Genomic DNA, 12,090 nt, shown 5'->3' with positions numbered 1-12,090 from the left:
TCAGCTGTTTCGGGGGGGCTGCCTTCGCAACCATCGCATCCACCCGTATCGTACACGCTAAGCTCGGTTGACACCCTTTCCGATTTAGCTTTTTGCTCATAAACAAACCAATAAAACTCTTACCATATTAAATACTTTCATCCGAAGTGAGTGTTCATAAATTTCTTCAATTCGTCTCATTGCAAATAAAACTACTATTAGCCTCCCTTGATCGCTTTTTGGGTTTACCTCTCTCTCTCTCCCTCGCTTTGTTGTGTGCCACGCGTAAACAAAACACCGTCAAACCACAACATTACGATCTTTTTTTGCGCTCCCCCAAAATCTGCTTATCTGACCAACAATAACAACAAGATGGAGAGACCCAGCAGCAGCCAGCAGTTCAACACTTTAGGCTGTTTACATAACAAGCAAAAGCAACATAAGGATAAGGAGGAGGAGGAGGAGGCGGTAGCAGTGGGTGGTCATTTATCCAACGTGTATAGAAATGGAAGAGGAGCAGCAGGAGGAGCAAGTTGAACGCTTCTGCTCACACAGAGGGAGCAACTGCATTTGGCCGGGCCCGGAGGGGGTTTGTTTGTTGCGATCGCCATTGTGTCGTCGTGATGCCCATCGATCGATTGAGGCAGGTTGGTTCGCTGATGGAGGAGTGTGCTAAAATCAAACAATGCGAATCTGACTCTCTAAGACTAACGGCGAGACACGAGACGGATGTTTGCTGTTTGGTGACATATGTCCCATGCAGTGTTGGCAAAATCATCAATCAAATGATATGTTTCCGCTCTAATACGCTCTCAATATCGCAAAATGAGTTCTTTCACTGAGAAGAACGAACGAAAAGGAAATTGAAAAATGTTTTTTTACTCATAATTTTTAGCATTCTTTGCTTCAAAATTATGTTCCTCCGGACATACACAAATCACTTTTTGTCGATAAGTGTTTCTTATGTAAAAGGGATGGAGAACATGCCAGAATGGCAATTTAAATATTCTCATTCTGAGAAAATTCCGTTTTAAGTTTGTAAACGCAATTATAAAATATTTGGCACCACTGTACCTAAATAATAAATTCATATTAAGATTCCTTGCCTGATTTTCTCATAAAAATACTCTACAAAGTTAATTGTAGCTTTATTTGTTCCGACGATATTGCTAAATAAAGTAGTGCTTTCTTAAAAATCATGAAAAATAGAAAATGCTCCCCTACACGGATTGCTACGATTTGCTCAAAAATTTAGATTCATAAAAGTCAGACCAAAATAAAACATCTCCTCCAAATCTGGTCCAAATCGAAAGAGGTCAATTACATTTTTGTATTTTTTTTCTCGATCACTTGGCGCGGAATGACCCATAATTGGATTCTTTAGGGGTATTGAGAGGTAAATGCATATTCGTAATCTGCATTTTAAATAGATCCGACGTCCAAAATTTTGTCAACATTGGAGCACTGGAACGGTTTTAAATAAGTGTGATTACATTAGCAAAAAAAACACCATCTTAGTGCCCCTCGGCCGTACTTTGTATGGGAGTGAGCTGGCAATTTGTTAATTTTGTGTCAAACAGTGAGGTGGTTATTTGGCTTTACATCTTGATTTTAAAACTGAGATGGAAGTAAATGGGATCGACAAAATTATCGTTGTGATCAGCAAAAGAAGCCCTCTCGGATGAGTATAGTAACCAATATATTTTTCAAAATTAAAGAACCCAAGTCATTATAATATTATTCGAGAAAGGTGATGAATTAATCAGGGTCTATAAGTAAGCCTACACGAGAAGAAAAACTCATATTGAATGTATTAAGCAAACCACATAGATTTTTGCCATTGCCATCTTCGCATAAAGTTTAAGCATAATTCATATGACATTGATAAACCTTGTCATAACAATTTCATAACATAGATTTATTCAGACGTCAAATAGATTTTATACTATCGATACATGAATACTATTTTGAAGAGACCACCATATAGGTTGAAAGGAAACCAGACAAAAATATATTAACTCAATTTACTGATTCCAAGTGTTTTTATTCTATAACCTCGCGACATCATTTATGTAACGAAGCACTCGTCGATTGGCCTTCGTTTGCGATCGACTGCGCTTTATCGTCAACCGTTTGTGGGCGGCCTTCACGTGCTACTGGTGCAACTTTTCCAAAGTCCCCGGCGTATATTCCACAGCCACAGGATTTTCTGCCTCCCGGATGAACGTTCAAAGCTTTTCCAAACATCAGCGATGATCATATTCGAACATGTTGCCATCCTTGGTAACATTGGCGGTTGTTGTGCTGAAAATGAATGGAAAATTATTATTTATAATTGATTCGATTTCAAGGTTACACGACAACGTTACCAAATTCCTGTTCACTTCCTTGTTGCTGTGTGCTGTAAACAAAGAAGATTAAAAGTGATAAATTCACGCATAGTAGGCTTAATTTTATCTTACCCGGAATCCATCGACAATTTGTAAATAAAATCGAAGACAGTAAATTTGAGTTTCCAGGTACCAAAGATATTACATGAATAATTGATAAGACAAATTTCTGTTGACCAATGTTAAAGCTCGTAGTATTTGAAAAGCCTGATTATGACACTCCTTTTTCAGTCTAAATCACGTATACAAAATCATAAATGTGCCGCTCTGACCAACACGATGAATGCGTCAGTTTTATAATCTGTTCGACTGCATTACATAAGTCAAGGTCGCCCCAATTTACCAACCGCTTACAAGTCACAATACAGATAAGTATGACTATGACGTTATGACGATGATAAGATTCTACACACCAAGCTCTGCCTCCGTTCGCTGTTATTATGTCACATTGAGGCAGATCGTCAAACTTTCTCGGCGTTATAATACACAACAATGCAACCTAGATTGTGATAGGTTCTCGACCCCCAGTAGACGACCGTATTTCGCTTATCGCATGACTTTGATAAGACCCCCCGTTTTAGCGCTGGAATGGGCTACTTTACAGCAGCTATAAATTGCCCAGGAACAGTTTGGACACTCAAACCATCGCGTTTTGTTTTTGTCATGCAGGCATAGAGGATTTTGTATTTTGCATTTTGTATTGTATTGTTTTTAACTAGCTTCCAAGCTTCCAACCCACCGGTCCTTTTCAGGACCACAAATGACTGATAAAAGAGTTAACTAAAGAGTAGGAGCTTGAATCCAAGACATGGCTTGTACAACAGAACTCTCAAATTGCTTCCGAATTTCAACCTATGGAAATTTTTCACTGATAACCAATTTTTAAATCACACTAGTATTCGCATAATCAGGCTTATCGAATGCCTGGGAACTCTTATCCATTCCCGCCTTTTCAGAAATCACATCACATTGTTATCTCTTTTATCGAGAGTCCATTCACCATACCACTACCACCACCGTCCACGGCAAATTCAAGATTAAGCGCATATATCCGTTCACTGTTCAGTCACCCAGCCATTTCGGAATCTGAAATCAAACTCTACGGTTTGTCAGTCAGATTCTGCTAAAAGGAAAAAAAAAATCATGGATCCCTCCGTAAACCTCCGGCAAGAGCAACAGGTGGACCTGGTGGACGCAAACCCGACCCTTAGTGGGTCCGGTAGTAATAGTGAAGTAGATGCAGCTGGATTTAACGAATCGAAACCGGCCCAGACCCTGTCTGTTGGGCCGATTCCGAAACCGGAGGGATCCGGAATTCTAGCCATACCTACGGCTAAGCTGTACTCCATGAACGGAGCGAAACGTGGCAAGGTGTTAATATTCAATCATGAAACTTTCGAAGAAAAAGTTGGTTGCAAGGACCGGCCCGGTACGGACCAAGACGTAGCAAGATTAAACCAGGTTCTGCCTCAACTCGGATTCCAAAAGGAGGATATTGAAGTGTACAACAACATGAGTAAAGGCGAAATCAACGGGATTGCGGAAAACCGTGAGTAGTGAATCGTTTATATGATGATCGGATTACTGTGAGCGGTTTAATTTGCAGTGAAAAACAACGCTGATCTGGAAATATCCGATTGCTTAGTGGTGGTGATACTTACACACGGTATTAAGAATGACAAGTTGGTGGCCAACGATGGAGAGTACCATTTGTACGAGTTTATTGAGAACTTCAATCCCACTACCTTGAAGTCCATGGCTGGAAAACCGAAACTGTTCATAATCCAAGCCTGTCGTGGCGAAGAAGTAGATCATGGTGTTAAGTTGATGGCATACAGTGCCAGAGATCAGGTCGACTCGCAGCCGGATATTCGTCCGTATCCTGAATTTCCCGATCTGTTCGTTGTGCAGAGTTCTCATCACGGTAAGCTTTGTTTGAAAGAGAGAAAAACGATTCGAATTGTGCACCTTAATACTCTAATAGTACGTTCAGACTACAGAGTTATAACATATTATAACGCTATCTTGATGGTGGTTTCTGTATTGTAATTATTTTTACAACCGTTATGCCTGTTACAACTGCTCAGTCTGGACAGCGCATTATGCCTTGTTCAGACTACAGAATTATAAAACATGCTACAAGGCTGTTGCCATAATTATCAACATGAAAACTGTCGTAGCCTTGTAACTTGTTATAGCTCCATAGCGTGAATTTTCAAAACCACAAAAATATCAGCTTCCACAAAACATACAAATATGAAATTACTGCTATGCAGCTCCAGGCCAAATAGCAAACAAAAATGATTTTTTTGACTCGTCCTTCTTCGATTTGCATGAAACTTTGCACAGTTGTTTGTTATGGGGAATCTTTCAATGTTTTGCCATTTTGACATTTTCCAATAAATTGTAGCACGAAAACATCACTAAGTGGCCGGCGCCGGTAGTGTAGTGATAGGCTGCTTTCTCACCCCAATGGGTCTGGGTTCAATCCCAGCCGAGGTCGGTGGGATTTTTCTGAGGCATAAAAATCTCTGGTCACGTCTTCCTTCGGAAGGGAAGTAAAGCCATTGGTCCCGGCCCATATGTGTTGAATGGGTGTGATATCCCAACCAGGTGTGGAAGAAGCTTCCTTCCTCCACATTCGATTGCCGTTAATGGATGGGAATCGATATCCGTTGGTTATTGGCACTAGATTGCGGAACAGACACCGACGTTAGATAAAAGAATGAACATCACTAAATCTTCTGATCAAAATGACGTCAGATACAATGTTGTAGAGAAAAATAGTGTTCCTAGAAAAAAAATATACTCGGTATTTTTTGTATAGTAATTTTGTGTAAACATTCATATAAAGTGTTGAATAGTCAAATATAATAAAATATCCATGTTCAATTTTTATAATATTTTGTTTTTAATGAAAAAAAAAGCTAAATAAAAAATACAAACTTTTGTAATATTGTAAACTATGGGAACTTGGAAATTGTCAAAAATCGTAGAACAAGAACTTTTGTTGCAATTTTTAAATTTCTTGTTTGCACGTTTTTAAAGAAATTTTTGCTCAGAAATCGATTTCAAATTTCTCAAATATTAATTTCTGTGTACAAATTATTTAAAAAACCATACCAATAAAAAGTTAAAAAAAAAACTGACCAAAAGTTTATGTTCTACGATGATTGTCAATTTTCAAGGTTTACAATATTTCAAAAGTTTGCATTTTTCATGAGCATTATTTAAGCAATATCTTTTAAACTAGAACCAGCAGATTTTGAAATATATAAGTATTTAACACTTTATAAATTTTTATATCAAAATTATTTAAAAAAAAATTACCGTGTATATTTTTTTCCAAAAACACCACATTTTTTCTACAACTTTATCTTTGACGTCATTTCGATCAGAAGTGAGGTATTCGTGCTGAAAGTTATTGAAAAAACCGTAGCCGCCATTTTGAAAAAAAAAACAATCACAAGATCCAAAATGGCCGAACTGCGGACTCACTCAGGGAGCCAGTGTGAACTGTCAAACGGGAGCCAACCCTTCAGAAGCAACAACGTCAAGCATTATACTCTCATAAAACTAATCCATACTTTTTCATAACAAATTCTAAATGTAAGACTCAAAGACAATAACCAACAACCTCAGTGATGAAAGTATAAAAACCAGCATAGTTTTTATGACTCTGCTGAGTTTTCAATTGCACTAAAACATACTTTGGCGAAACATTTATGTAAACAAACAAACAAACAAACAAACTGGCTCAGAGCTTTTGGCGGGAATCATCTAAGGCAGAGCAAAACAGGTTTAAACTTGAAAAAAATTTCAACCAGTTTTTCATTTGCCTGCAAAATAAAATCGATCGGCTTCGCAGTACCCAACCCATAACAAGGAGAAGGTTGAGTTTAATAGATTTGGCGTGGAACGGCTCTACTCCGTGGTTGCTGCGCTACTACAAACAAAGAGTAGTGATTTCCTTTTGTACTAAATGTTCATTATTAATTAGCAATACCCCGCCCTATTTATCAGTGCATGAACTCAAATCGATAGACGAGTGCACGGATGGATTTGAGTTCACTCACTCGACAAAAAGTGACACAACAGCGGGGCCCTGTTTCCTAAAAATGAACACATGAATAATGCACGCGTAACTTTTGAAAAGGGCCTATCAACTTATGTAAACAACTTCCTAGGTCATTTTCACGAGAACCGAAGTACGTCCACGCAAACCAAGAGCACTATTGGGAAGAGGAGAATTTCCCCTACCCGATGATGTTGTTAGTTTACGTGGGCGTATTCGGTTCGCACGAAAAAGGCTTAACAAGTTTTGTGTACAAAAGTTGATAGGCCCGTTTCAAATGTTACGCGAGTATTATTCATGTGTTCATTTTTAGTAAACAGGGTCCCGCTTTTGGGTCACTTTTTGTCGAGTGAGTGAACTCAAATCCATCCGTGCACTCGTCTATTAGGGCGTAACAGCTTTTGTAAACAATCACTTCTATCGATGATTTCTAGGAATTCAAGGCACGTCCACGCATACCAACCTAACCATCGGATAGGGGAAGTCTTTCCCTACTCGATGAGGATGTTGGTTTGCGTGGGTGAGCCTTGAATTTCTAGAAATCATCAAGAGAAGTCATTGTTTACAAAAGCTGTTAGGCCCTAATTCCAGCTCTATCTAGAAATGTTCATTATTAATTAGCACTGCACCGCGCTCTTGTCAAATGTTCATCAGTGCATGAACTCATATCCATCGCACCATTGCACCAATCGTCTATGGTATGTTTTGTTGAAGCTGATGTTTGTGCTTTTGAAAATTCACGCTAATAGCATAGAGGTAACTCTAAGACCAGAAGGTCCCGAAGAAACGAGCTCAACTTTTTGGCTCAGCTCTGGTACTATCTTCGGTCCCAAGCTAATCGATGCACCCCTCGAAACATAGGAAAATTCACGAACCCCTCATTTTACCTGTTGAACTTTCATAACGAATCAGAGCAAACATAGTATAGTACTAGAATTTCGATTAGAATGGGGTACTTTAATTGATTTTCTTGGGACCCCCCAAAGCCCTCTAGTTAAAGTATGGACGACTGTCACCACGAAAATGAAGAAAGCTGTTCCAATGGAGCAAAACGGTGCATTTTGACGGTTCGATTGGAACAACTTTTGACAGACATCCATACTTCTACTGTAGGGCTTTTACCGCCCTCCCTTACTTGGTTATAACTCTGTAGTATGAACGTACTATAAGGCTTCTCCAGCATAAATCACGTTTATTTTTCAGGTCACAAAGCATTTCGGAACGAACAAGAAGGGAGCTGGTTGATTCAGGACCTGTGCAATGTAATCAAAAATTGTGATCTGGAAACGGACTCTATTTATGACATTCTGACGGAAACGAATGATGCCGTATCACAACGACTCAGCGAAGTAGACAACATAGAATTTCATAATAAGAAACAGATTGCTAGCATCTACTCCACCCTGACTAAGAAGCTGTACTTCAAGCCATCAAAATAAATGCAGCGACGTTTGATAAGATGCTTGATTTCTTCTGTTGATAGAAAAGGCAAAACAAAACTTGACACGAGGGGTTTCCATCAAGCTTGTAAGGGAATCGGTAATCAAAAATTATCAAAAATTATTAAATAATGATTAGTGAATTTTGAATTAATTTTAAAGGTAATTAAACAGAAATCCGAGTAATTCCATAACTATTTGTACTTTACGATTGCCATATTCTTTAATATTCTATGTAAATTTTATGATTTTAGTTGTTTCAGGTATACTTTATTATTGAATTAGTGAAAATCGAATTTAGATATTGAAAAAAATAAAATCTGAAAACCCTCGATGCAACCAAATCAAATCGACTTTTTTCATATTAGCGCGTCTGTCTGTCTGTCTGTCTGTCTGTCTGTCTGTCTGTCTGTCTGTCTGTCTGTCTGTCTGTCTGTCTGTCTGTCTGTCTGTCTGTCTGTCTGTCTGTCTGTCTGTCTGTCTGTCTGTCTGTCTGTCTGTCTGTCTGTCTGTCTGTCTGTCTGTCTGTCTGTCTGTCTGTCTGTCTGTCTGTCTGTCTGTCTGTCTGTCTGTCTGTCTGTCTGTCTGTCTGTCTGTCTGTCTGTCTGTCTGTCTGTCTGTCTGTCTGTCTGTCTGTCTGTCTGTCTGTCTGTCTGTCTGTCTGTCTGTCTGTCTGTCTGTCTGTCTGTCTGTCTGTCTGTCTGTCTGTCTGTCTGTCTGTCTGTCTGTCTGTCTGTCTGTCTGTCTGTCTGTCTGTCTGTCTGTCTGTCTGTCTGTCTGTCTGTCTGTCTGTCTGTCTGTCTGTCTGTCTGTCTGTCTGTCTGTCTGTCTGTCTGTCTGTCTGTCTGTCTGTCTGTCTGTCTGTCTGTCTGTCTGTCTGTCTGTCTGTCTGTCTGTCTGTCTGTCTGTCTGTCTGTCTGTCTGTCTGTCTGTCTGTCTGTCTGTCTGTCTGTCTGTCTGTCTGTCTGTCTGTCTGTCTGTCTGTCTGTCTGTCTGTCTGTCTGTCTGTCTGTCTGTCTGTCTGTCTGTCTGTCTGTCTGTCTGTCTGTCTGTCTGTCTGTCTGTCTGTCTGTCTGTCTGTCTGTCTGTCTGTCTGTCTGTCTGTCTGTCTGTCTGTCTGTCTGTCTGTCTGTCTGTCTGTCTGTCTGTCTGTCTGTCTGTCTGTCTGTCTGTCTGTCTGTCTGTCTGTCTGTCTGTCTGTCTGTCTGTCTGTCTGTCTGTCTGTCTGTCTGTCTGTCTGTCTGTCTGTCTGTCTGTCTGTCTGTCTGTCTGTCTGTCTGTCTGTCTGTCTGTCTGTCTGTCTGTCTGTCTGTCTGTCTGTCTGTCTGTCTGTCTGTCTGTCTGTCTGTCTGTCTGTCTGTCTGTCTGTCTGTCTGTCTGTCTGTCTGTCTGTCTGTCTGTCTGTCTGTCTGTCTGTCTGTCTGTCTGTCTGTCTGTCTGTCTGTCTGTCTGTCTGTCTGTCTGTCTGTCTGTCTGTCTGTCTGTCTGTCTGTCTGTCTGTCTGTCTGTCTGTCTGTCTGTCTGTCTGTCTGTCTGTCTGTCTGTCTGTCTGTCTGTCTGTCTGTCTGTCTGTCTGTCTGTCTGTCTGTCTGTCTGTCTGTCTGTCTGTCTGTCTGTCTGTCTGTCTGTCTGTCTGTCTGTCTGTCTGTCTGTCTGTCTGTCTGTCTGTCTGTCTGTCTGTCTGTCTGTCTGTCTGTCTGTCTGTCTGTCTGTCTGTCTGTCTGTCTGTCTGTCTGTCTGTCTGTCTGTCTGTCTGTCTGTCTGTCTGTCTGTCTGTCTGTCTGTCTGTCTGTCTGTCTGTCTGTCTGTCTGTCTGTCTGTCTGTCTGTCTGTCTGTCTGTCTGTCTGTCTGTCTGTCTGTCTGTCTGTCTGTCTGTCTGTCTGTCTGTCTGTCTGTCTGTCTGTCTGTCTGTCTGTCTGTCTGTCTGTCTGTCTGTCTGTCTGTCTGTCTGTCTGTCTGTCTGTCTGTCTGTCTGTCTGTCTGTCTGTCTGTCTGTCTGTCTGTCTGTCTGTCTGTCTGTCTGTCTGTCTGTCTGTCTGTCTGTCTGTCTGTCTGTCTGTCTGTCTGTCTGTCTGTCTGTCTGTCTGTCTGTCTGTCTGTCTGTCTGTCTGTCTGTCTGTCTGTCTGTCTGTCTGTCTGTCTGTCTGTCTGTCTGTCTGTCTGTCTGTCTGTCTGTCTGTCTGTCTGTCTGTCTGTCTGTCTGTCTGTCTGTCTGTCTGTCTGTCTGTCTGTCTGTCTGTCTGTCTGTCTGTCTGTCTGTCTGTCTGTCTGTCTGTCTGTCTGTCTGTCTGTCTGTCTGTCTGTCTGTCTGTCTGTCTGTCTGTCTGTCTGTCTGTCTGTCTGTCTGTCTGTCTGTCTGTCTGTCTGTCTGTCTGTCTGTCTGTCTGTCTGTCTGTCTGTCTGTCTGTCTGTCTGTCTGTCTGTCTGTCTGTCTGTCTGTCTGTCTGTCTGTCTGTCTGTCTGTCTGTCTGTCTGTCTGTCTGTCTGTCTGTCTGTCTGTCTGTCTGTCTGTCTGTCTGTCTGTCTGTCTGTCTGTCTGTCTGTCTGTCTGTCTGTCTGTCTGTCTGTCTGTCTGTCTGTCTGTCTGTCTGTCTGTCTGTCTGTCTGTCTGTCTGTCTGTCTGTCTGTCTGTCTGTCTGTCTGTCTGTCTGTCTGTCTGTCTGTCTGTCTGTCTGTCTGTCTGTCTGTCTGTCTGTCTGTCTGTCTGTCTGTCTGTCTGTCTGTCTGTCTGTCTGTCTGTCTGTCTGTCTGTCTGTCTGTCTGTCTGTCTGTCTGTCTGTCTGTCTGTCTGTCTGTCTGTCTGTCTGTCTGTCTGTCTGTCTGTCTGTCTGTCTGTCTGTCTGTCTGTCTGTCTGTCTGTCTGTCTGTCTGTCTGTCTGTCTGTCTGTCTGTCTGTCTGTCTGTCTGTCTGTCTGTCTGTCTGTCTGTCTGTCTGTCTGTCTGTCTGTCTGTCTGTCTGTCTGTCTGTCTGTCTGTCTGTCTGTCTGTCTGTCTGTCTGTCTGTCTGTCTGTCTGTCTGTCTGTCTGTCTGTCTGTCTGTCTGTCTGTCTGTCTGTCTGTCTGTCTGTCTGTCTGTCTGTCTGTCTGTCTGTCTGTCTGTCTGTCTGTCTGTCTGTCTGTCTGTCTGTCTGTCTGTCTGTCTGTCTGTCTGTCTGTCTGTCTGTCTGTCTGTCTGTCTGTCTGTCTGTCTGTCTGTCTGTCTGTCTGTCTGTCTGTCTGTCTGTCTGTCTGTCTGTCTGTCTGTCTGTCTGTCTGTCTGTCTGTCTGTCTGTCTGTCTGTCTGTCTGTCTGTCTGTCTGTCTGTCTGTCTGTCTGTTTGTCTTTGTTGTGTGCCACAAAACACCGTCAAACCACAACATTACGATCTTTTTTTGCGCTCCCCCAAAATCTGCTTATCTGACCAACAATAACAACAAGATGGAGAGACCTAGCAGCAGCCAGCAGTTCAACACTTTAGGCTGTTTACATAACAAGCAAAAGCAACATAAGGATAAGGAGGAGGAGGAGGAGGCGGTAGCAGTGGGTGGTCATTTATCCAACGTGTATAGAAATGGAAGAGGAGCAGCAGGAGGAGCAAGTTGAACGCTTCTGCTCACACAGAGGGAGCAACTCCATTTGGCCGGGCCCGGAGGGGGTTTGTTTGTTGCGATCGCCATTGTGTCGTCGTGATGCCCATCGATCGATTGAGGCAGGTTGGTTCGCTGATGGAGGAGTGTGCTAAAATCAAACAATGCGAATCTGACTCTCTAAGACTAACGGCGAGACACGAGACGGATGTTTGCTGTTTGGTGACATATGTCCCATGCAGTGTTGGCAAAATCATCAATCAAATGATATGTTTCCGCTCTAATACGCTCTCAATGGAGCTTATTACGGATGTCACTTCACGGTGAAAACTTGTCACTTGTCGTCACGCTGAAGTGATTCCGATTTGATTTGTACGGCAATCAATTATTATGAGTATCACTTCCTTATCACCGTGTAGTGACACCCGTAATAAGGCCCAATATCGCGTGTGATTTCGGATCAAAATATCATGCTTGATATTTATTTTACAAGCTCCTTTGACATGTAAAGCTGAAGCTGAGATTTGACTCGACACAAAAATCAAGCTGAACGTATTAAGTCTGTGTATCGATGTCCTTTCGGATAAACTCCACTGAAGGGGACTTTCACCAAATTCTGAACAAATGTTTGAGCAATTTG

The 12,090-nt window shown here is 41.7% G+C and overlaps 1 protein-coding gene across 1 annotated transcript; it reads left to right on the top strand.

Annotated features, from left to right (window-relative positions):
• Window positions 1–3,512: 3,512 nt before the first annotated feature.
• LOC135715058 (caspase-7-like) lies at window positions 3,513–7,883 on the top strand. Its single transcript, XM_065238468.1, has 3 exons — window positions 3,513–3,918; window positions 3,976–4,293; window positions 7,648–7,883. The coding sequence occupies exons 1-3, from the start codon at window positions 3,513–3,515 to the stop codon at window positions 7,881–7,883; spliced, it is 960 nt and encodes a 319-aa protein (XP_065094540.1).
• The last annotated feature ends 4,207 nt before the right edge of the window (window positions 7,884–12,090 follow it).

Source organism: Ochlerotatus camptorhynchus, unplaced genomic scaffold, assembly GCF_037179485.1.
Source record: "Ochlerotatus camptorhynchus isolate MF236.1 unplaced genomic scaffold, CSIRO-AGI_Acam_v1.1 ptg000792l, whole genome shotgun sequence".
NCBI lineage: Eukaryota > Metazoa > Arthropoda > Insecta > Diptera > Culicidae > Ochlerotatus > Ochlerotatus camptorhynchus.
Note: the sequence above shows the minus strand (reverse complement) of the source record. Positions and strands in the feature narration are given on the sequence as shown.